Source organism: Meles meles, chromosome 17, assembly GCF_922984935.1.
Source record: "Meles meles chromosome 17, mMelMel3.1 paternal haplotype, whole genome shotgun sequence".
Taxonomy (NCBI): domain Eukaryota; kingdom Metazoa; phylum Chordata; class Mammalia; order Carnivora; family Mustelidae; genus Meles; species Meles meles.
This window is the reverse complement of record NC_060082.1, coordinates 2323332-2347615: the sequence shown is the minus strand read 5'-3', so window position 1 is coordinate 2347615 and position 24284 is coordinate 2323332. Positions and strand designations below refer to the sequence as shown.

The 24284-nt window shown below is 64.0% G+C and overlaps 1 protein-coding gene across 9 annotated transcripts in view; it reads left to right on the top strand.

Annotated features, from left to right (window-relative positions):
- The window catches only part of ARHGEF11 (Rho guanine nucleotide exchange factor 11), a 78254-nt gene that overhangs the window by 41024 nt on the left and 12946 nt on the right, over window positions 1-24284 (top strand). For 5 of the 9 annotated variants that reach the window (XR_006815521.1, XM_045982504.1, XM_045982508.1 and 2 more), the window contains 18 exons: window positions 5212-5261; window positions 5826-5883; window positions 6117-6295; window positions 6962-7033; window positions 11021-11149; window positions 12603-12648; window positions 13092-13168; window positions 13629-13766; window positions 15484-15558; window positions 15762-15863; window positions 16702-16800; window positions 17793-17835; window positions 18819-18915; window positions 19048-19170; window positions 20673-20696; window positions 20866-21010; window positions 21571-21670; window positions 22283-22312. Coding sequence is in view for 8 of the 9 variants with exons in the window: in XM_045982504.1 (XP_045838460.1) it covers window positions 5212-5261; window positions 5826-5883; window positions 6117-6295; window positions 6962-7033; window positions 11021-11149; window positions 12603-12648; window positions 13092-13168; window positions 13629-13766; window positions 15484-15558; window positions 15762-15863; window positions 16702-16800; window positions 17793-17835; window positions 18819-18915; window positions 19048-19170; window positions 20673-20696; window positions 20866-21010; window positions 21571-21670; window positions 22283-22312 (1587 nt within the window). In the remaining variant the exon portion in view is untranslated. Of the gene's footprint in view, window positions 1-5211; window positions 5262-5825; window positions 5884-6116; window positions 6349-6961; window positions 7034-11020; window positions 11150-12602; window positions 12649-13091; window positions 13169-13628; window positions 13767-15483; window positions 15559-15761; window positions 15864-16701; window positions 16801-17792; window positions 17836-18818; window positions 18916-19047; window positions 19171-20672; window positions 20697-20865; window positions 21011-21570; window positions 21671-22282; window positions 22313-24284 lie in introns of those variants that run through there. The other 4 variants (XM_045982503.1, XM_045982507.1, XM_045982506.1 and 1 more) reach the window with 4 other exon arrangements.

Genomic DNA, 24284 nt, shown 5'->3' with positions numbered 1-24284 from the left:
ACGAGTGCGGGACAGCTGGGAAGGGCAGTGTTGGGAGATCTGTGTGCGGGCCGTTCGTGCCCGAAGCCTTCCTGGAAGAGGTGGTTTCGGGACTCGTCTGGAAGGTGGAAATGAAAGCTTGCTGGTGGGACAGGGATCCGGTGGGAAGGGAATGGAGTGAGGGCCCGCACACAGGTCAGTCCGGCCACCGCGCACCAGAGGAAGAGCCACCAGGCGGCAGGACCGTGCTGGCCGGTGACTGCGGCGGACGCCGACCCGCAGGAAGGAGCACGGAAGCCTGTGAGGCCCGTGTCCCGGAAGGAGTGACCATCGCTGTGGCAGATGGGCCGGGCCGCTGACGTGGAGAGCGTACGGGCTCCAGAACACAGCCCCGGCAAGGCGAGGCGGGCTCGGCACCCGGCGGCACCCGGCGGACGGCCGCGGTAGAGCAGATCGCGCCGTCAAGCGTGTCACGCGTGTCTCGGGTTCCCAGCAGGTGAAGCACGTGTACGCTACACTGCTTTGCCGGGTGCGGTCGCACTAGGCGTAGAAGCATGGTGTTCGCGTCTTCACGAAACCTCGCTCATCCACCGGTCGTGAGCTCCATGCTGGCGGCCGCTGAAGGCTGCGTTTCCTAGAGTCACACGGTGAAGTTTGCGGCTTCAGCAGACGCCCCCTTCCGTGAGCGAGGCCCCTGCAGCACCGTGCCCTGTGCAGGCGGCCCGATAGCCCCGCAGACCCGGGAGCGCTTCCCAGAACCGGGGACGGTCCTCTCCCGCCTGCCGCGGCGCGCTCCGCGGGGTCTCCCCAGACCCTCAGTGGTCGCGGCGGCTCTCACAGCACCCCCTCCGGGGGAGAGCTCGAGCTCGCGGCCTCTGTGAGGAGCGCTCCTCGAGGAGCACGTTCCGATCTCACAGGGAGACCGCAGCCCTTCCGGCTTCACACCCCTCCCCCGGCCCCGGGTCTGGCTCTGGTTCCGCTGCTGTTGGCACGTCGGCGGCCTCTGCTCCTGCGGAGTTCGGAGCCCCTCACGGTCCTCCAGGAGGACTGCGATCCGTCCCCAAACCCCACGGAACGTTGGTATTGGATGTCTTCCCACGAACCGTTGATGTTCTCAGTGACATCAGGAATGACGAATCCTTTCCACGAGGTTTCCTGGTGACTTTGCCCGGATCCCTCAGCAGAATCCTCTGTGGCAGCCACGGCCTCACAAAACGTATTTGTCAAATAATAAGACTTGAGAGTCGGGGTGCCTGGGGGACTCGGTCGGTGAAGCGTCTGCCTTCAGCTCAAGGCGTGAGCCCAGAGTCCTGGGATCGAGTCCCACATGGGCTCCCTGCTCAGCGGCAAGTCTGCTTGTCCCTCTGCCTGCTGGTCCCCCTGCTCGTGCTCTCTCTCTGACAAAACAAAGTCTTTAAAAACAAAGACTTGAATGGTGAAACCACTTGTTGATCCCATGAGCTACAGAGCAGGTGTATCGGCGGGCACGAAGGCAACACCGCTCCCTCATCCGTCTCCGGCAGAGCTCCGGGTGGCCACGTGCATTTTATTGTAAAACGGGCCCCGTGCCCAGCGTGGAGCTGGAACTCCCGACGCTGAGATCAGGAGTCGCATGCTATACCAACTGAGCAGCCAGGGCCCTCCGTCAGGAGCGTTTTGAAAGGGGTCTGTGTTCCGAGCAGGTCTCGGCGGTGGAGCGCAGACATTCCGTCAACCCTGCCGGGGACAGGCGTGTGGCCCTCCGGGCTCTGCCCGGCTGTTTCTCGAGCCCCGGCGGCATGGAGTCCGCGTCATCCCGCAGGGCCCTGGGATTCCGGGAGCGGCCCCCAGCGTCGGCTTCCGCTCACCGCCCCCAATGACACAGGCGCCCTGCCCTCTGCTCTCCAGCTGCGGGAGTCCTGGCTGCGCCCCCTTCCCGGGGAAGGCTGCTTCGTCCCCACGGAAAATCTGTTGGTCAGTGTGGCACCTTCAGGAACTCTCGGAGCTACGCCTTCTGGAGCACCTGCTGCTTCACCGGCCACTTCTGGGTCACGGACACGGCTTCTGTCCCGACACCCCCTGAACCCACCCCTGCCTGCTCCAGACCGCGCTCCCGCAGCGTCCTCCCCGCGCTTGGCCTTCCCAGAGGCGGAAGTGTTTGGGCTTTGCTCCAGACCAGACTTGGAAGGGGACGCAGTGGCCACCAGGACACTCGGCCTAGACGCCTCCGACTCAGGACTGGACTTAGACCAAAGGGGACGCAGTGACCACTGCGACGCTTGGCCCAGACCGCTCTGACCCAAGACTAGACTTCATCCGAAGGGGACGTGGTGGCTGCTGGGACACTCGGCCCAGACCGCTCTGACCCAGGACTGGACTTAAGCCGAAGGGGACATGATGGCCAGCAGGACATTCGGCCCGGACCACTTCGACCCTGGACTGGACTTCAGCCGAAGGGGACATGCTGACCGCCGGGACGCTCGGCCTGGACCCCTCTAACCCTGGACTGGATTTTAGCTAAAAGGGATGCAGTGACCGCCAGGATGCCTGCCCAGACTGCTCCGACCCCAGACCACACTTGAACTAAAGGGGACTCAGTGGCTGCTGGGACGCTTGGCCCAGACGGCTCTGACTCAGGACTGGACTTTAGTCAAAGGGGACATGGTGGCCGTTGGGACGCTTGGCTCAGACCCCACTGACCCTGAACTGAACTTTGGCCGAAGGGGATGCGGTGGCCACGGGGTCACTTAGCCCGGGCCGCTCCGACCTTCCCCACATCGGCGACGTCCAGCCAGCTTTCCCGTCGCCCCGTGTGCTCACTGGAACCGCACGTTCCGTTTCCTTCAATCGCTTCTCCTTTGCGCTCACAGCCCGGCTGACGGCTGGCGCCCGAGGCCGGCCCAGGCTCTCGGGGTGTTGGGTCCAGACACGCCTGCCTCGCCGAGCTTCACCCCTGCTCGCTTCTGACTTCCAGCTTCGGACGTGCGACTCTTCCTTTCGCACGAGCACGTCGAGGCCGTCGTCAGGTTACGAACTGGCCTGGTGGACACACTGCGGCGTCTCTGGGACGAGGGAGGCCCGCGGGGCGGGAGGCGGAGGAGCGGCCGTGGGCGGAGCCGGCGTCACGGGTGCGTCCGTCAGGTCTGCCGTCTCGCGGGGCAGGTTGCGGGGTCCCCAGTGACGCCGGTGCCATCCACGACCGCCCGGCACGGATCCCCGCGGACATGGAACAGTGAACAATTTTAGGTCCTGCAAGAGTCACCAGAGTGTGACAGAGACCGGGAGAGCAGCTGCCGTCGGAACACCGGCGCCGACCCATGGCCCCGAACCTTCCGTTTCTAAAAACCCAACAGCGGCCGCGCGCTCCACGGCCCAGCACTGCGAGACGAGGTCTGCACGAGGAAGGTTGGGAGCAGGTTAGCGTTTCACTCTCAGTGTGTGGCAAAATGGGAGGAAAAATGTGCTTTACGTAGTTCTGGAGAAATATCTGCGACTCATTTATGGGGAAGGGGAAAGGAGCGTCTCAAACTTAGGACCAGAACCGGGTGTGAGGGTCGCACGGACGGAACTGGCTGCGCTTGTTTGCCCGTTCCGTGGGGGCGCGGTTGTTCAGCTTCCTGCCGGAGGCGGAGCTGCGAGGAGACAGTCTGTTCCCGCTTCCCTCGTTCTCCCTGGTCCGGTCGGGGACGGCGCTGCTGGGAGGACAGTCACGCGTCTTCGCAGCTGTGGCCGCCTCGGAGCAGCTCGCATGGCCCAGAGGCCTGACCCAGAGACAGAACGGCAGACAGGTGGCTTGCCGGTGGAGCCTGAGTTGTGGAAAGTGTGAGTGCACGCGCGTGCATGCGTGTGTTGGAGGAGACGCGAAGAGACACCTGCATCAGCGTGGACGTCGCAGGAGTAGCGGTTGGTACCATCTTTCCACGGCACGAGGCTTCTCTAGCTCACCGTTTCTCAGCGTGTGGTCCGTGCTGCCTCGAGAGCCTGTCCGACCCCCGGTGGCTGCCATCCTTGTCCCGGGCCCACACCCAGAAGGGCTGAGTCACTCTCTGGCAAGGGGGCCAGGGGACAAGCCTTTGAACAAAACCCCCAGCGATCGTCGCGCTCACCGACTTTGGAGAGCTGCTCCGGTTCCGTTCCTGTGGAGACTTTGCTTTTTTCTCGAAATCTCGCCACGTGTGTCTCAGACTTGCAGGCGAGGCAGCTCTTCCCAGCTTTGGTTTCCAGACACAGCCTGGAGCATTGCGAGCTCCTTCGTGACTAGTGGGCTGCCGACGAGGGTGCGATCCTGAGTCCCGAAGGAAACCCGACTTGGAACGCAACTCCGCCGGAGAAGCTTCTTTTAGACCAGAAGCATCTCCGTGTGCTTCGTGGGAGTTGTTTTGATCCGATGAACGCAGCTGACAGATTCAATGATCGTCTGGGGCGGATCCACAGAAACAGTCTGTGGGCCGCTCGTCAGCCTGCCTCGGCCCCGCTGCCTCTTGCTTCTTGGATGACTGAGTGCTTAGAAACTGCACACCAGCGGCCACTGCTGCGGCCTCCAGCCGAGGGACAGCCACCAGCCACAGCAGGGGTTCTGGGTCCAGCCCCTTTTCAAGGGAGCTAGTGGGCTGCCTGGGGGGCTCAGGGAAGCGTCTGCCTTCGGCTCCAGTCATGATCCCAGGGTCCTGAGACCGAGCCCTGCATCAGGCTCCCTGCTCAGTGGGGAGTCCGCTGCTCCCCCGGCTTGTGCTGTCCCTCTCTCTCCCAAATAAGTGAGATCTTTCAATAAGTAGAGGGAGGGATCGCAGAGGCCCTAAAGCGGATTTTAACACTAAAGCCGTGACCTCATCTTCGGCGTTGTGAACTCCGAAAGGGGCCTGTCTTGGCTCAGGAAGTACAGTTTGAAAACTTGTTTTCACCCATTGTTCCCTACTCTTAATAATTACTGTTAGGCTAGCGGTTACATTTCGTGCAGTGAACATATTCGTCCCGCTGGATTGTGGGAACCACAGAGACATGTTCCAAGAAAGCACAGGTCTGGGCCCGGAGTCGGGCCTGTCCCTCTGGCCCCGTGGCCTGGCTCCCAGCAGCCTGGCCTCTGAGCCAGCCAGCGAGAACGCCCACTGCAGCACACGGGCCGCCATCCCCGGAGCAGGGCAGGAGGATGCCCAGCTTCTGAGGTCCTGGCACAATGGGCTGAGGGACTACAGGGCAGTCACTGACCTCAGGAGCGAGGGGCTGGGCCCTCCTGACCAAATCTTCTCCCTACAGGAGGGGCAGCCATGAGAGCCGGTGTCCAAGAGGGCGATCGGATCATCAAAGTGAGTGCCCCCCCTTTCTGGCTGGCTCCCTGCACCCTCCTGCCCTGCCCCCAGGGTGCTTGGCTACTGGGTTGGGGGCAGTGCCACAAGAGGACCCCAGGAATGTGGGGACCTGCCCCAGGAGCCCCATCCTCGGCCTTTCTTGATTCTAACCAAGCTTCTGGAATGGGTTTTATGTTCCCATTTAACACACAAGCAAAATACACTTAAGATGCGGGGGGGGAGGGGCTGAGACCAGCCAGGGGCCCAGGGCCTTCAGACTCTGTCGCCACATGGTGCTGACCTGAGGGCCTTGCCAGCTGCCACCTGCTGGGACCTGCCCGGCCTCTGGGGCCACACAGTCCTGGAGGCACTCAGGGGATCCTAGGTGAATCGACACCTTAGCCCTCCAGTGGGGAGGAGGCCCCTGGGCAGGGGCACGGGCCACCCGGGAAGACAGAACGTACAGCGATGTGAACGGGAGCAGATTCACAATGACCGGCGGGGTCTGGGGGCACCGGAAAGTGGCTTTGTGAAGGACTGGTGGCGTCCGTTCCGGTCACTCCGGTGTTTGTCCTGCCGCAGGTGAACGGCACCATGGTGACCAACAGCTCACACTTGGAGGTGGTGAAGCTTATCAAATGTGAGTCAGGGAGGACGGGGCACCGGCGTGGACGCAGGGCTGGTGGCTGGAGCTAGGAGACGGCAGGGCACTCAAGTGCGGTTTTATCTGCAGAATTTTCAGCTTCATGAAAGGAGGAGGGAGAAGACTCTCCCCCCTCACCCCCCTTCCCACCCAGTTTGTAGCCTGAGTGTCCGCTCTCCAGGACGACAGACATGCCCTGAACTAGCGGGTCCTTGTCTGTCTGCCTCCAGCTGGCGCCTACGTCGCCCTGACGCTCCTGGGCTCCTCCCCGTCGCCCCTGGGCGTCTCTGGGCTGCCGCAGGACCCCGCCCCCACCGGAGCGCCCCGAGCCACGCCTGCCGTCCCACCACCTCCGCCTCCGCCGCCTCTGCCGCCCCCGCAGCGCATCACAGGGCCCAAACCGCTGCAGGTGATGGTCCCCGCCCGTCACCGAGGTGGGAAGCAGGAATGGCCGGTGTGCTGGTGAGCAGAAGCGGGCCAGAGACGCGGGAAGAGCGTCGGCAGGACGAGGGAGGGCTGGCCGCATGGGAGGGCCACTCCGCCCTTCATGCCCGCCTGCCTTGTGAATGCACCCTGCTCCCCGGACAGCGGAGGGCAGCGTGCTTCCTCAACAGAGGGAACCCTAAGGAGGCCTTTGGGGGTGCTGCCCGCCAGCAGGGAGAGTGCACCCCTCCAGGCACGGACAGAGGTGATCGTTAAAGATTACGGCCAGCCCCTGTCATAGAGTATGGGACACACGGAGCCGTAGGGGAAAGGCTGCTTGAGGGAGGAAACGGGAACAAAGGAGAGCAGGTCGGGAACGCTCAGGCAGCAGTGGGGGACAGGGCAGAGGAGGGACGAGATGCGGTGAGGAACGGGGCAGGGAGCCTTGGAGCGGTTCGGTACTGGGGGTGGTTGCCGCCAAGGCCTCCGGGAATTCGGGAGGTGCCTGAAGTCAGGTGAGTGGCTGAGGGTCCCTCAGACGTACGGGCGACCCCAACAGCCTTACTGGGTTTTCCTGCCGAGATCCGGCAGGTGGGAGAGCGGCCACAAGGCTATCTCCTCCCTCACCGCTCACTGGTCTCTTCCGTTCCAGGATCCCGAATTCCAGAAACATGCCACCCAGATCCTTCGCAACATGTTGAGGCAGGAGGAGAAAGAATTACAGGTGAGGTCCTGCCGAGGGCAGCCGGCCATGGCCTTGCTCTCGGGACCCCTGTCCCCCAAACCCCGGCACCCAAAACCTGAGGCCCGCTGATCAGTTGTGACCGTGGGACCGTGTTAAAGCAGAACTCGGATGAGACAGTAAATAGGGACCAGAGGTCCTGGGTAACAGGTCGAAATGGTGGATGCGCAGCCCATTGCCAGCAGGAGACGGTGGGGAGAACACAGTGAGGGAACACCAGAGCCGAGGGCGGTCTCAGGGTCTCCCGGGAGGGAGGCGGGGTGGGCAGGCTGCTGGCAGCGGGACCCCGTTGGTGGGGGGTGGGGTGCATGGCCCCTCGTTTCCATTCATCACTGTTTTGGAAGCTGCATATAAAGCAGGGTTTTAGGTCGGTGGTACACAGACGTGGGGAGATTAGACAGTCCTTGCCTTCAGCACGGCTCTGACGGGGCAGAGAAAACTCTCAGCACAGTAGGAGAGTCAGTGGGGGGACGAAGAAGGCAGCAGTCCCTGGACCACAGGGACGCAGGGGGACTTCAGCAGCGGGGCCCTGGGAGGGCCTCCTGCAGGCCGACAGGTGGGGAGGGTCCAGCGGTGAGTGCACAGCACAGGCCAAGGGCACGGACGTGTGGAACCACGCTCCCGCGCCTGGCAGGACTGAGCTGCTGCTCATGTCGGGGGAGGAGGGCAGGGCGGGCGACGCCGGGGTAGAAGCCAGAGGGTTATCCGGGAAGGTGGGGGCGGGGGGCTTTCCTTCTGTGGGGGTATGAACTGGTGGGGTGTCTGTGGGTGGACAGAAATGCAGGCAAACTGCGTCGTAGTAAGTTCTCAGCAACGTGGGGCCGTCGGGGCAGACCTGTCGGTCCCTGGGACAGAGCTCAGAGTCCAGACGTTGAAGCACACGTAGAGGGTCAGTTGGATTTAACAAAGGCATCCCGACCGCTCGGTGGAGAAAACCGTCTTCCAGCAGTGGGCTGGACCAGCCGGCTGTCCACGTGCCGAGGACAGACGTGGATCCGTACTTCGCGGTGTGAGCGGAATCTTACCCCAGACCTCTCAAAGACAGACGTAAGGACTGAAACCATTCTCGAAAAGCGCAGAACGCTCGGAAGAAAACACGGGGGTGAGTCTTCATGAGCTTGGATCAGGCCGCTCTTGCCTACGCGTGACACCAAAAGTAGACGCAACCGGAAGATAAGCAAATTGTCCTTCGTGCAACTTAAAAGTCTTTGTGCATCGAAGGACACAATCAAGAAAGTGAAAAGACCACCCCCGGGATGGGAGGAAATACTTATAACTCATCTGTCCCATCCAGGTCTGGCGCCAGATACATTAGGGACTCTGTAAACGTAATAGTAAGACTCGTGAGCCAGTGGGACAGACGGCAGAGACGTGCACGGACGCCTGGTGAGCTCGCGGCGACTGGTCGTCAGGCCAGTGCTGGTCATAGCCGCACTACACACCCGCCAGGATGGCCAGAGCCAAGGCAGCGCTGGTATGGGGGGAGGGGAGAAGTTGGGGAAATGCAGGTGTACGCACCGTCCGTGTGCCCCTCATCCTGATGGATCCCCACCATTGCCGGGGAGGACACGGAGTCACACGGCCGCCACGGACACGGTTCGGCGGCTCCTGAGAACGGTCAGCACAGAGACGCGCAGAGACGCTCCCTCAGCCCTGCTCCCGGGTCTGACCCCGGAGAACTGGAAACAGGGCCAGACGCGCACCTGTCCGCGGACCATCACAACAGCGTTCGTGACAGCGCAGCCCCAGAGGAAGCCACGCGACGTCCAGCAACAGCCCAGGGTGGTCTGTCCAGACCACGGGACCGACTCACCTCTCGCCCCCGCCCCCGGGCAGGAAGCACCGAGAACGCGTGAGGCTCGGGGGAGCTGGGCACAAAAGACAACGGGTCATGTGAGCCCCTTTAAGGGGAAGTCCAGAACACGTACGTCCACGAGGACGCAAAGTAGATCAGTGGTTGCAGGGGTGGCGGGGGAGGAGGTGGCCGGGACGCGACCCGCCGTGCTCCGGAACCTCGCGGGGGGGCTGGCGCCGGGACCGTGTGCGCAGGCCCCTCAGCGGTGCGCTCCCTCGTGCCGAGGTCTATCTTACGTGAATTCCGCGTCAGCCGTCTCTGAGGTGCTGGTGCACGGAAGCCCGAGAGGAGGACGGACCCACAGCCATCGCGGACGGCTTCCCGAGGTGGCGCTTGAGTTTGGGTTCAGCCTGTTCTGCTCTGGAAGGCGCGTTGAACCCCTGCTGAGCTTGGAGTTTATTCTGAAGACTCTGGGACGCGTCAGAGGATTTTGAGCAGGGACTGGTCCCATCCCCAAACCAGTGTTCCCCAGAGACGTCCTGCGGCCGCTACAGGAGACCGAGCCGGAGGGGTAGGAGTCGGCACAGGAGACGTAGGGCCGTGGGGGACATCGCGGAGGTTACGTGGGTGAACACGCGGCCTGCGGGGGGCAGGGAGCAGGGCAGAAAGAGCAGGAGAACCCGAGTCTGGGGGCCGGGACGGCAGCGATGCTGGCGCTGAAGGGAGGCAGCAGAGCCTCCCCTTGGCGGGAGACAGGAAGGTCAGCTCTGCGTGCTCAGGGGACGTTGAGAAAATGACCGGCCACCGGCCACATGGAGGTGAGAGGGTGAGCCTCGAAGGAAAGTGCAGGGTTGAGACCATTTCGGGTGTCCTCGGCGTGAAGGTGGTCGTCGGAACTGGGGACCAAGTGGGGTCCCCTGGGGGCCCGCATAGGGAGGAGGAGAGCGCATGCTGTGGGATTCCGGAAGGGGCTTCTGCGGCCCACCACACGCACCCGCCGCATCCCTGTTGTGTCGGCTGTTTCGTTTGTCCTTCTGTCTGTGGGACTAAGCAGCGTCCAGGCCAGAACCACGTCTCCGCGTGTGTTTCCTGTCAGCGACATGGCCCATGCAAATTTCGGGGCACGGGACCCGCCAAAGCTGCGGACAGGCTATGAGGGAGGGTGGGGGGCACCAGGACGGTTTCCGAGGAGGGAGACCGTGTGCAGGCCTCAGACCTTGGGCCCTGAGGGTCGAGCACTGTCTGGGGACGAGTCTGTGGAAGGAGGGCGGAAGGGCCTCGTGGTGGCGACTGGTTTCCGTTTTAAGCACAGAAAGGAGCGTTCCTGCAGGCTGAGGGAAGGAACTATGGGATGGGGGGGACTGAGGGCGCAAATAGGGTCCCCAGAAGCCCCCACGGCTGGAGGCAGAGTTGCTGTGTGGGGCCGGAGGGGCCGCAGATGCTGGCTGGGAAACCCGCTGGGGGACAGCGCCTACCGGGGCTGGGGGCCCGGGTGAGCTCCCAGCTTTATACACGTGCTTGACGTGCCGGCCCCGCGAGCGCTTCCTTCTGCAGGGCCGCCGCACCTGCGCTCGGGGAAGGCGTCCCAGGCCAGGGCTCATCCAGCGGGCGAGGACGGATGCCCGTGTTACCCGGGAGGACATGGGAAAGCTTCCCAGGTTGACAGAGCTAGCGAGCATGGGGACAGGATTCGGAGGGAGCCCCCGCCCCCGACGGCAAGGCCCAGCTCCGTGCTCTCCGTGCGCACCAGGTACGCACAGGTGAGCCTCGGAGCAGCTCCCGGCTGCACCTGCGGCCGGACGGGGCACCTGGGACTCGGCTGCGCGGGAGCTCTTTGTGGACTATCGCGCACGGACACTGAGCACCCGACGCCCGAGCCGGAGGTGGAGCCGGGGACGACCTTGTTAGCGTGAGGCGTACGCCCGGCCTCGAACGGTGGTTCAGAGAGGACGGGCCCTTGTGTGCTGTTGTCTCCGGTTGGCCTTCCGCGACGTTTCCCGTCGCCTCTGCTCCTTTCTCTCCTCCCGAGCGACCGTGAGCTCACGTGCTCTCTGCAGGCAGAGCGCGCCGTGTCCTCTCTCGGTTGGGGGTCACGGCCTGCTGCCCCCCAGGGAGTCGTGCTCCCCACTAACCACCTCGTGCTTTTCCCTGCCTGTCGTCCTCGCCGTCCCCAGCGCATCTGCGAGGTGTACAGCCGGAACCCCGCCAGCCCGCTGGAAGAGCAGATCGAGGGGGCCCGGAGGCGCGTCACACAGCTGCAGCTGAAGATCCAGCAGGAGACGGGCGGCGGCGGCGGCGGCGTGGTGAGTGCCACGGCCGGGCGCCAGGGAGGGGAACCGCGCGGGGGGCCGCGGGCAGAACTGGGAGGTCAGCCTGGGCAAGAGGCCTCCTGAGTCATGCCGGACCCCGGATGGACCAGTGGGCAGTTAGTGTCTCAGAGACACGGGGCAGCGATTCTTGCTTTGGGGGCACGGGGCGGGGTGCCACGCCGGCGGGCGGGGGACCGTTTCTCGCCCTCTGGGAGCCTGCCGTCGTGGTGCAAAGAAGGACCTGCGAGCTCAGCCGGACCACTGGCTTGAGTCTCCTCGTTGTCCACTCCGGGGAGTGTTGCCATTCCCACGCTGGTTATACCCCGCTCACTCATGGCGGCCTCTCGGGGTCTCCCAGACCGTAGGCCCCCCCATGTCAGCCACGCCACACAGCCACGTCTGTAGGGAAGCCCCAGGGAGGAGGCACCCTGACCTGCGCCAGTCAGGGAATGCCTCCCGTCCCGCACCGTCTCCGTCAGCCTGAGTCCTGCGGGCAGATAAGAAGGAACTCTCCGGAAACGAAGGTCTCCAAGAACAGTATTCGCAAAGCCAGTGGAGGACTTGAGGGTCACCTCCTTTGTTTGCTAGAACACCCAGATCAGAGCGTCTGGGAGCCACAGGCTGATCAAATTCAAGCTGCTCTGTCTCCTGAAGGGCACGTCTGTGTCAGGTGACCGATAGGCGTTCAGGTTCTGAGCTCACCAGCTCTCGGCCTCTCGGGCCAGCTGCTTGACCCCGGGAGCCCCGGTGTCCTTGTCTGTGAGTTGGAGAGCCCAGCAGGGCCTGCAGGGGGCTGATGGTCGGAGCCAAAGCGAGCCCCGGTCGCGGCCGTGTGCATCTGCCCCGCAGCTGTGCTCGCAGGCTCCACGGGGTGGAGAGGCGGACACACCCGGCTGAGGGCTGCGGGGCGGAGCTCCACCCCCTGTGTCGGTCCTCCTGCTGCGCGGCTTGGGCCGGCAAGTCACCCACGGTCTGGGCTCCCATTTGCTCCCTGGTCACACGGGCCCCAGCACTGCCGACAGCCTGAGTGAGGCCCAGAGAAGCGTGCTTCGCGAGCATGGTGCGCAGTCACCGCAGTTCAGTCCTTCAGGGCCGGCGCTCCTCCTCCACCTGCGGCCCCGCACCGGAGCTCCTCGGGTCTTTGCCGGGACGCTCCCCCCGCATCCTGCTGACCAAGGCAGTGGGCGCTGAGGGGTCGGGGCGGCACGTCCGAGAGCCTGGAGGCTTCCTGTGAGGGCGAAGCTCCGTCTGCACGTTAGGGCTCCCGCCTCCTCACCCTCTGCCAGGGACGTGGCAGCTCCCAGCCCGGGCGTTGTTGCGGCCAGAGCAGGAAGGGCCACTGCTTGCTGCGGGTGCTGAGACCGAGGGGAGGGCGGGAGACCCACAGGAAGGCCCGAGTCCGGGAGAGGCTCGTGCATCGTGCTCATCCTCTGACCTTCTTTTGCAGGACGTGCCCCTCCAGTATGGTGACGCCAGCCAGAGAGCATCAGAAGGTGAGGTCCTCACCCCAGCTCTCCGGGCAGGAGAATGGGGAGAGAAAGCGGCGTTGGCGCACAGGGACGGGGGCCGCAGAGGTGGGAGCTTCCCGCGGAGGGTGAATGCTGGGGAGCTCCTGGCTGATGGGGGTCTGGACCCCAGCTTGCCCACCAGCCCCCGGTGCTCGAGAGCCCGGGAGCCGCTCACATGATAGGAAGCGAGTCGAGCCAGAGAGGGTTGCGGTGGGTTGAGGGCGAGTCTGGCGGTGACAGAGCCGCGGACCTTCGCCCCAGGAGGTGGTGGGACCGGGCACTGGCCCCCAGGGAGCCGAAAGCTGGGTGTGGAGCGTCTGGCCTGAGGGAAACCGGGAAAGGAGGGAAGGTGTCAGCTTCGCCTTCCTGACCCCACGCAGGCCCCCAGGCCACGGCACCACCTCCCGTGTCCACTCTTTCCTCCCCAGGCCAACTCTCCCTGGATTCCCAGGAGGGGGACAGCGGCCTGGACTCGGGGACAGAGCGCTTCCCGTCCCTCAACGAGGTGAGTGCCCGCGGCGGCCAGCCCCGTGTCAAACCGTGGTCGGTTGTGCCGTGGCCTCCGACCCACCACGTCTGTGCCTCAGCCACGCTCCCAGCTCCTGGACTTTGAGCCGCTCTGCTCTGCGTGCAGAAGGGGTTTTACACGCGCCCTGCGTGCAGGACTGTCCGACTCGGCGTCTGTTCTGAAAGAGTCGGGCAGAGAGAGGCGCACGAACAGTGGCGAGCTTCTGGGCGTGAGGAAGCGGCCGCGGTCGGGGCCGCACACGTGGTTCCTTCCCGGCTGCGGCCGTGCCATCTTGGACGCGTGCCCGGAGCCGGCCGCAGAGCCCCATCGTGAGCGCCGAGCGGGGCGGCCTGTAGCCGAAGGCTCCGCGTGCCACTGGGCGTGTGTGCACCCCTGGGCATGGGCATCACCAGACCAGCCGAGGGGGACCTCCTGGATGGGCTTTCTGTTCCTCCAGGCGCTACTGAGTCGGAACTCTGCACTGTCGGACCCTGGGCCGGACAGCCCCCGCACCTCACCTGTGATCATGGCCCGGCTGGCCCAGCACCACCGGCGGCAGGCCTCGGACACGCCGGTGCCCGGCTCCAGTGACCAGGTGAGGAGTCCAGAGCCCCTTGTGGTTCTCCCTCCCGCCTCCAGAAGCGGCTTACCCGGGGTCTGGCCAGGAGTACTCCAGCTAAACCCCCTTGAAGGGAGACTTTGCCAAGAGAACGAGAGAGGGAAGAAGGTGGTGTGAGCGGCTGCTGGTGAGGACGCACGGACACGTCCGCGGGGAAGGGACAGGACGGGGAGGGGCAGGCGGCGTCTCTGCGAAACGCACAGAGCAGCTTTGTTTGGGGTCTCCAGGATGCTCACGCGCACTTCCTCCTTTAGGAAAGTGCTCGGTCTTACACCAGATCGTACTGTTCGGCGCACTAACGTAGGAGCCAAACAGATGTCAGCTACCTGGGGGCCGGCCCCAGGCGAGTCCGCCCGCCGGGGTGCTTCCCTGTGCCCCCACGGCCCTGAAAACCTGGTGTGGCCGCCGCTGCCTGCAGGGGTACCCTGGGTCCAGGGGGCAGCGGGAGGAGCGTCCTGGGCTCAGTGCAGGGACTCTGAGCTGTTGTGGGGTCGTCTGACGTTTTGGAGGCAGAAGCTGGGTCCCCGCGTGGGAGCAGCAGGGTAGGAGCTCCCGGTTTTGTGCCGCAGCGTCTCCCTGCGTCTGACGAGCGTCTTCTGCCTTCGTGATCAGAAAAACTGCATCTTTGTAAAGACTTTTAAAATACCCTTCCCTCCCCCCACCCCAACAAGCAAAAACCTGGTGTTTTCACGCTTCGCCCAAGAGCCAGGTAGAGCCACAGGTGGTCATCCAGCGTCCCCTGGGGATCCCGGGCCCCATGGTGCCATGGGACGGGTAGAGGGGGCTGGAACGCAGGCTGCCTCTCCATTCAGTGTCTCTGGGCCACGCTCTTTCCCATGTCAGCAGGTGCCGGGCTCTGGTCACTGACCTACCTTCTGGGCCTTGGGTTCTCTGACTCCCGTGCTGGGGGTCAGGTCCACAAACGTCCAGGAGAACAGGATGAGCGAGGGGCCCCCGGGAGGCCCATCAGGGGAGGCTGCTGGCGGGAAGGGGCGGGAGGCCTCTGAGGCCAGGGAGAGGGTGGGTTTGAGCGACCTGGGGAGACCGTGGAAATGAGGCAGTTGGGTTGAGTGGAGAACATGGCTGGGAGGGACCTCTGCAAGCTCAAGGAACCATCCGGGGAAGCGTCCGGAAGGCTTGCTCAGGATGAACTCTCTCGTTCCTAATGTCGGCTCACAGTTTAGGGCTCAGTCTTAGTAAAATTGGTGCAGAGAAGCAAGTCACACTGAGAAACCTGGATTTGAGACCGGTCATAGCCTCGGGCAGGCGGCAGGGAGCAGAGGTCAGCTCTGTGCCCTTCCGCTCCAGGAGGCAGGGGTGGGGAGCTGTCGTGAGACAGACAGAGCGGCTGGTGGCTGCAGGCGCTGGTGGGGGCTGTGGTGGGCGCAGGCGTGGCTGCCGAGGGGACAGCGGAGACTTAGCCCACCGACTCGGGTGCCGGCACTGCCCCCGGGGCTTTCGCAAACAGGAAGAGCACCGCTTCTCTCGCTTCCCGCGCCCCCGCACACGTGCCCTGGCAGCCCCGCCCGGAAGCTCTTGACTTCTGCAAGTGGGAGTCGCCGTCCTGTCCTCTGAGATTTGGGGGAGGTGGGGAGATGCCACGTTCGCCAGACCGCGCGGCCTCCTTGCCGGTGCTGCGCTGCTGACTCCTGTCCCCTAACCTCTGCTCCCTGCCACTGGCTTCGCTCCCCAGGCCACAGACCAGAGCCCGAAGCCTTTAATTATTGGCCCAGAGGAAGATTATGACCCGGGTTATTTCAACAACGAGGTAACGGTTTCCTGGTCTCCTTTCGTCATGGTCCCGCCAGCTGCCGTTGCTGGAGGCAGGGAGAGCCGCCGCAGCCGTGGGGGGGGTGCAGGGTGGGCGCCGCCGCTTGTCGGCTGGGGGCGGCAGGGTCCATGGGGGCCAAGCGGCAGGAGGCCGAGCTGCTGTGCCCCACGTCAAGCCGCCCCTGTGCTCCTGCGTTGCAGAGCGACAGCGTCTTCCAGGACCTGGAGAAGCTGAAGGCTCGGCCCGCGCACCTGGCCGTTTTCCTGCGCTACATCTTCTCTCAGGCTGACCCCAGTCCACTGGTGAGTCAGGAGCAGCGTCCTGACTGGGGCCTGCGGTGCCCTCCCTCCCGCCTCCGCCCTCGAGAGGTCGGGCCCGCGGGCCACAGCAGGTTGCTCAGGGATGGACACCGAGCCGAGGAGGTGCAAGTCCGGAGGGCTTCCTGTAGCCTGGGGAGGTGCCGGGGGGCGAGGCGGGACCCCTGCCCCCATTCTCGGTCTGGTTGGAGGACACGGTCTCTCCCAGGCAACACTGGGGACAGCAGATCCAAGCGTTCCCGTGGGCTAGGGGACAAAGGTGATGAGGGGCGCCCGGGGCCGGGAGCCCCAGCGGCTTTTCTCGTGCTGCCCCGTGCTCAGAGAAAGATGGATGAGAGAGGAGGACCTTGTGTCCCTCGCAAGCCCCAGACCGCTGGTTCCTGTGGGGCTGACAGCCGCCGGGAGTGTGGGTCAACCTCACACCCCGCAGGTGCACCCTGAGCACCTGACCGAGCTGCGGGACAGGAGCAAAACACGGACCCTCAGAGGACGGGAGACAGACGAGGACGAGGCCAAAGCTCAGGGGCGGGGCACGCAGAGTCCTCTGCTGGAGGCCACCGGCCGAGGCTGGTGCGGATTTGCCGGAGGGTTTGGACAGGAAGCCAGGGCTTCTCAGCCTCCGTGTGGCCTCCTCAGCTGTAGCTTGCTCACTGGGCCTGTCGGCTGCGTCATGAGGCTGCGCCCGCCTGGCATCCCAGCACCTCTCCCGGGAAGGGACACGGAGGTCTCCAGGCCCTGCCCGTCTTCCCCTGGGGCTGGAATCCCGCTCCAGAGTCGGGGCATGGGGAAGCGCTGCTCCAACCCGTTTTCTCTCTCCTCCCAGCTTTTTTACCTATGCACAGATGTATATCAGCAGGCAAACCCCAAGGATTCTCGAACCTTAGCAAAAGACATCTGGAACATTTTTCTAGAGAAAAATGCGGTAAGGCAATCACAGATTGAGTTAATTTTACTGGTCCCTTGAGGCCACTCAGGAGCAGAGGGAAAATGAAGCCACACTTCCAGGCTGGATGGAGACAGGTTCTTGAGGAGAAGTCGGGTCCGAGGGCTCCTGGGTCGTGTTCACGCCCTGCTCTCAACCCTGAGCTCCTGTCCTGGCTCCTTCATTCCCCATGTGCACGGTAGAAGTCACGTTGCCTGTTCCCTGGGCCACAGCTGCTTCCCTCCAACCCTCCCTGCCTGCCCGTCAGGGGACAGAGCAGCAAAGACACAGAACACCCCCCCCCCCGCGGTGGCAGTCGAGATCAGTGAGCCACGACAAGGAGCCAGGGTGCTGACACCCAGAGCCCTTGGGGATACCGCCCAAAGCGGGGTTTGCAAGGAAGAAACCCAGAGTGTGGGCAGAGGAGCACCGTGCGAGGGGACAAGGCCACGACGGTGCCCCTCCCCCCCTGCCCCACACAGGGCACCACGGGCCTACAGTCTGCCCAGTAACTTTAGTCTTCCAGTTCCAGTGGGAGCTCGTGGGATTAATGAGATTGGGGAGTGAGCTGTGCTCCTCGGGACTCACATGCCCGTCCCCTTGCGTGGGTCTGGAGGAGGGTGGCGCCTGCCAGCCTGTCCCCGCGGCCAGGTCCCCGTGCTCCATGCTCCGTGGGACGCTCGGCCGTAGGAGGGAGCAGAGGAGAGGGCCCAGTGAAGTTTCCCTGTTGCTGCTCAGTTGGCGACAGTGGGCAGCTGGCAGACCTGCGGGGCCGCCCAGAAGGTGACCAGCGGGCCCTGGGGCTTCAGGTTCCATTTCTCAAACGCCCTAGCCTCATGTGCAGACTCACAGGGGAGTAACGGGGGGACAAGCGGCAGGTGTCAGGGAAGGAGACGAGGAGGGTTGGGAGGCCCTCCTTGCCGCAGGGTGACGTCTCCCACATGCCCTGGGATGGGGGTCTCACCACTCACCCCTACTATCCCCTCTTGTAGCCGCTGAGAGTAAACGTCCCAGAGGTGTTGCAGGCTGAACTTGGTAAGTCAGCTCCTGGGCCGCTCAGTGTCGGCCTGCGTCCTGGGCCGCTCAGTGTCGGCCTGCATCCTGGGGGCTCCAGAGCACGGAGGGCGCGTAGCCCATCCTTGGGCACCCCCCCCAGGAAGGGGAGGTAGGGGCCGTTCCTCCAGAGTGCCTCACGGTGGCTGGTGGACAAGCACCAGGGGACAGGCCCTGCCTGGGGAGCTCGTCCCAGGGAGGGAAGACGTGACCCCCTTAAACATGCGTTCATTTCTGCCCTCCATCCCCCTGGACCCAGCGGGGTCGTCTGTACCAAGGGGAGGTGGGACTTGAGGGGTTCCCAGGGGTCGAGCATCAGAATCCCTTGGGGAGTTCTACAAAGTCCAGAAACCGGGGCGTCCTCCATCCCACCTCAGGGTCGGCATTTTGGGTTCTGTAAGTTCCTCACTGGTGCTGAGAGCAGCCCCCAGAGGACCTGGCCGGTTCGGTGGTCGCTCCGTTCCCTTCTCACGCTCAGCTTGTGAATAGAAGAGCTAAGGGAAGGTGGCCTAGAGGGCAGCAGCCCAAGGGGTGGGTCCCAGGCAGCTTTCTAGATGATAGGGTTCCCACGGTCGAGGGTGAACAGAGCTGGGCAGGGACTGGCCCTTGCCTGTGTGATGCTGCCGCAGGGACAGGACAGACTCCGCCCAGGTCCTATGAGGGTCTTGCCTCCTCAGGCTCGTGCACTGGCCGGGCAGCCCCTGGGGCACATCTTGACGGCAGGCAGGGCTCTAAGGTCCCTCCACGTCATGTAGTTTGGAACACCCAGGGGTTGTGTCCTCACCTTAGAACCCAGACGGCAGGGCTCCGGTCCTAGATTCAGGAGTGACCGGCTGGATCCAGGCTTCCGCCTCCCTTGGCTCACTGAAGGGCAGAAAGCCGGCCTCCCTCTGGGCTGCTGGGGGGCTCCCTGATGTGGGCCCCTCCTCTGACGCCCCACTTCTGTCCTCCCTGGGTTCCCACAGACTTACGTCTGCGCGCCAGTGAGGACGTCCGCATCGCGCTCCGTGAAGCTCAGGAGGCGGCCATGCCCGAGATCCAGGAGCAGATACAGGATTACAGGTGCCGGTCCCGCCGCCCCCTCCGCCTCGGCGCCCACTGTGCCCGTGCCGAGCGCATCCCATGCGTGCGCGCACACCTCGCCCCTGCTGGGCCTCTGTCGGGCATCTGTGTGCGCGTCTCCGTCTGACTCAGGGCGAAGCGCACCCTGGGGCTGGGCAGTCTGTACGGGGAGAACGACCTGCTGGGCCTGGACGGGGACCCTGTGCGAGAACGCCAAGTGGCCGAGAAGCAGCTGGCCGCCCTGGCGGACATTCTGTGAGTGCGCTCTCCAAACCCACCCCTGCACGAACACACACGAGCGCTTGTGGTTCTGGGCCCCAGCGTCTCCCCTCCACGTCCACCCCACGCCCCTTCCCCGCTGGCTCTCCCGCTGCCTTTCTTGGGCAAGGGCTGTGGCACTCCGTGGCGGGTGCGGGGCCTGGGGCTGCCCACGGGAGCCTTCTGCTGCCTCGCAAGCCCTCCCCCTGCCTGCGCCGCCTCCTGCCAGCACATTCCGTGGACGCCAGCGGGAGGCCCACGCCGCGTATCTGCAGGGGGGCCGCCTTCAGGAGGCAGATGAGCTGGAGGACCGGCGAGGGGCCGTTTTTAACGAAAGACCGGCCTAGCGCGAGGAAGGAGCTCGGGGCACAGCGGCCGTGCCTCTCCGACCCGTCTCGACAGCGCCCCCGCCTGACTTTGTGGGCACACGTCAGGCTTCAGGCCTGTGTGACCTCGGTCTCGGCTACACACTGACCAAAGGGGGACAGGACGGTCTCCGTAGTCTGTTCTCATGGCCGTTCCGAGCAGTGAGATTTATGGAGTCTGCTCTGGGCTCCTGCGATGTGTTCATGAGCAGAACAGCAGTTCCCGTGGTGCCGACGTCGTAGCCGGGGCAGACGGCCGCGTTTGACGCGCACCTTCTGTAGCACGTCCGGAATGAGGGGGTGGGGGGCAGCGGGCCCCAGGAAGGGGTCAGGGTAAGCCACGCCCGGAGAGCAGCACTGGGCCACCTGCGGGCGTGGGCCCCCCTTCCTCACGGCTCCTGGGAGAAGAGCATCCCCGGCAGAGGGAGGCGGGACGGGAGGGGGGCGTGCTTGGCGTCTGGGGGCCGCAGGGAGCCACGTGGCTGGGGCTCGTGGAGAAGGTCTGGGCTGACATCCGGGGCCGGAAGGGGCAGCCACTGAGCCTTCAGCCACGCCTCGGACCTCCCAGGCCCACTGCCCTGGCAGTCTGACGGCAGGAGTCCACCTGACCGCTCCAGGGGTGAGCGCGGTGCCGGCCTGTACGGCGATCGGTATCGCCGACAGCGTGAGCGCCCGCTTGTGATGGGGCCGGGCAGGGAAGCCTCGGTCTCAATCACGGAGACCTGCTGCTGGCTCACCTGCCATTTTGAGAATCCGATGCGTTAACGTGCGTCGAGTTCTCACATGGCAGGCAGCACCTGGCCCCAAGCCGACCCTCCAGCGTTTGTTGCCGGTACCGTTTGCTGGTAAACCGGTTCCCTTAGATCCGGTCTCAGGGTACGACCTTCTGTCCTCCCTCAGTGGGTACGGCAGAGCCCCTTTGTCCAGAATACTTGCTGGGGCTGTGCGGAGGCCCCTAGGGGAGGGAGAGCCGTCCCTGCCTGGGCCCCTCACCAGCTCCGAGCGGAGACCAAGAGTCGAGGCCCAGCCTCTGTCCCCCTCCGTCCCCTGTCCTCCACATCTGCGTGGCGGACACGGCCACGGATGGACACAGCTGTGTCCCACGGTGCGAGTCACCTGTCCTTTTTGTTCCAGGTCCAAGTACGAGGAGGACAGGAGGTGAGTGAGTGTGATGTTATGGGGCCCCTGGCCTCGGGGGTCACAGTCTGCATGTCCCCCCAGTCACAGCGGGGTGTGGGGGTCAGGACACTGCTGTTCCGGGACCACCGCCTGGGTGGCAGGGACGACACAAGCACTCTGCCTGCGCCCCTCCCCCCCACCGTCACAGCGCCCCCATGGACTTCGCCCTCAACACCTACATGAGCCACGCCGGGCTCCGTCTCCGAGAGGCACGGCCTTCCGGTGCAGCTGAAAAGGCCCAGGCAGCTCCCGACAAGGACAAGTGGCTGCCCTTCTTCCCAAAGACCAAGAAGGTGACAGAGCTCTCTAGAAAGTATCCTCTGGTGGGCTTCTCTGCGGGGGCGGGGAAGGGACACGCTGGGAAAGGCCCCACCCCATCCCTGCCCTTGACCCCCACCCCATCCCTGCCCTTGACCCCCACCCCATCCCTGCCCTTGACCCCCACCCCATCCCTGCCCTTGACCCCCACCCCATCCCTGCCCTTGACCCCCACCCCATCCCTGCCCTTGACCCCCACCCCATCCCTGCCCTTGACCCCCACCCCATCCCTGCCCTTGACCCCCACCCCATCCCTGCCCTTGACCCCCACCCCATCCCTGCCCTTGACCCCCACCCCATCCCTGCCCTTGACCCCCACCCCATCCCTGCCCTTGACCCATCCCTGCCCTTGACCCCCACTGCCCTCACATGGGTGTCCGTGAGGACCCGCAGATGAGATCAGAACCAGGCCGGTAGCACCCAGGCCGGCTCAGGAACATGCGGAAGTCTGCTTCCCAGTTCGGGGCGCGCCTTGGGGCCACTGGCCATGTCTGGGGATTGGGACCTTCTCCAAACCCGGTGTCTCTTGTCTCAGCAGAGCAGCAATTCCAAGAAAGACAAGGACGCCTTGGAGGACAAGAGGCGAAACCCTATCCTCAAGTACATCGGGAAGCCTAAAAGCTCTTCGCAGAGCAGTGAGTCTAGGGGGGCGGCGGCCTGGGCAGGGTGCAGCCTCGGGCCCGCACGCCACTTCCTGTCCCTGCTGCTCAGTCTCCCCTGGTCGGTGCGTGCGGGCTTTTCCAGGGACAGGGACCAGAAGGCCGTGCTGGTCCCTGGGCCTGAGTCTAGAAACTCAGAGCCCGTGTGGCCACCACCCCCGCCCCCTGCCAGCGGCAATAACTGCCCCATTCACCTTCTCCGGGGGGGGGGCACATGGGACATCCAAGTGACCATGCAGCAGAGCTAGGCGGATGGGGGCAGGTTTGGGGATGCTCCCGCGTACCTGGAACTCGGGTGGGCCGTTCGCAGTCTCCCGGCTCTGTCATTGCTCCGGAACGTGCCGCCGGCCCCCGGGCAGCGTCTTCAGCCGCCACCGTTAGTCTCAGGAGTCTGGGAAGGGCCCTGCGGTGGGCCGGCGGCCCCTTCGGAAATTGCTCTGGGGTGGGGGGGGGGCGTGTCTTCTGGGTAAGACCGGAGGTTTGCCGCTATCTTTTCACTTTCCAGCTCGATGTAAGTTTTGTTTTGAGTCTTGAAGCATTGGTTTGACTTTTCATGGTTTACTTTTGTTTCTGTTTGTTTTTTTTTAGCATTTCATATTCCCTTGTCCCCTGTGGAAGGTAAAAGGACCATTTTCTGTGGGTTTTTCTTTGCTTTAGCTTTGAGTTTCCATCTCTCAAGTCTGTGTCTCCTTCTCTCCCTGTTGGCCCCTCCTCCGTCCGTCGGTCCCTTTCCTCTGTTTGTCCGTCCCTGCTGCCCCAGCGGCCCTGTGACACAGCCCTCTCCGGGCGCTGCTCTCCGCCTCCCTCCCGTCTCGGGGAACGGGCTCCAGAAGTGCTGGGGCTCTGTGTGCTCGCGGGAGGCCATGTCCCACGGTCTCCTCGGATTTTTGTTTCCTTGAAATGACAGAACTCCTCATTCTCGAGGGTTTTGCGGGCTTCCTTGCGTAGACAGCGGGGCTCCAGCGGTACTCCGGGGCTTTTATACTGTCTGTGCGCGGCTCTGCTGCAGCCCGCCCGCCCGCCCCTGACTCCGAATGTGGACGGCGCCGTGTCAGTACGGCGTTAGAGGGAGCGGCCCGCCGTGCAGGTAGCCTCGGGTGGCTTAGGCTCCACGCACGGAAAAATCACGTCCTCACATCATCCCCGAGAGGCTGAGTGTCTCCAGGCAGGGGGAGCCCAGGTGCCATGGATGCGCCCCCCCGACCCCCGCACGAGCACCATCACGACGGGGACCCTCTGGCTCTGCAGTGGGTGTCTATGGAGAGAGCGCGGGGTGCAGTCAGGAAGTCATCTGGGCACTGGAAATCATTTTCTGTAAAATGACAGTTAAAATAGCGATACTCAAAATTTTTTCAAGGTTTTAAGTTCCTAGATCCTTTATGCTACTTTAAAGAAGAAAAAGTTTAAAATTCTGACAAAAGGTCTATAAAAACGGCAGAAAAATAAAAGAACGGCTTAAGTCCCAGGTCCTTTGTTCTTCCCACACCCCGGCCCGTCCGTCCTGCCCGAGACAGAGCAGCCCCACCAATCTGCCGCCTGGGGCCCCGTGAGGGCGAGGGGCCTGGCAGTCCCGGTAATTTAACGATTGGGTTTGGTGTTCTCGAGTTCCCGGGACCTCAGGAAAGTCTGGATCTGCCTCTGAGGACCAGCCCGCCCTCCCCGAGGCAGACACCCCACCACTGAGCATTGGACGGCTTGGGGTCACCCCTGGTCAGCAGGGGGTGTGTCTGGTTGTCAGTAACGTGGACTCGACTTCTGTCCTGTCTCACCGTCACCCAGAGGATGGACGAGGGAGAACGGGGGACAGCAGGGGAAAATGGGCTCGTCTTAACAAACTATGTTCCTTCCTGCCTGTTTTTGACCGTTACCCTGACTTACTCGCTCATGCCGGCTCCCAGACCGCGCTGTCCCTCGTCATGGCGTGCGGCTACTTGCTGAGGACACGTGGCCCACAGGAGGGGAGCAGGGGCTCTGCCGCCGGCTGCGTGTCCCAGGGTGTTCCGGGGCCCCACGCCATGTCCCAGCAGCGCTGCTCAGGGTGTGAGCTACGTAGCTGACCCCGGTCCCAGTGGATGTGGCCCCGGTCCCCAGAACGAGGGTAGCATCGCAGCCCCTCGTCCAGACACCCTCACGGCCCCCTCGTAGCGGGTCTGGGAAACTGTTCCCCCAGCTGCTGCCCAAAAGGTACTGAGTTCCGCTTCCTCTGGCCTGGCGCCCCTTACAAAACCCAGCGTCGGCTCTTCAGGGAGATGTGCGCTGCCATAGGCGGGCTCCGGTTCGCGTAGGTAGGATCAGGGCTTCCCCAGCTCCTGTTCTGACGTCCCTGGAGCTGAACTCACTGTCTTTGAGGAGGAGAGCCCCTCTCTGGGGCATCACACGAGCTTTTTGAGTTTCTTACCTGTCCTGTTTCTTTGAATAAGAAACGTGTGAGAGAGACCACCCATGCTACAGATTAGTGGGGGCGGATCTGGAGCTGGTCCTGGGGTCTGGTCCCAGGGCCGAGTCTGGTCCCGGGCTCTGGTCCCAGGAACGAATGCAGAGGAGGAGCCCCATGTCTCCCGGCTCCTAACCCAGGGCTGCTATCATCCTG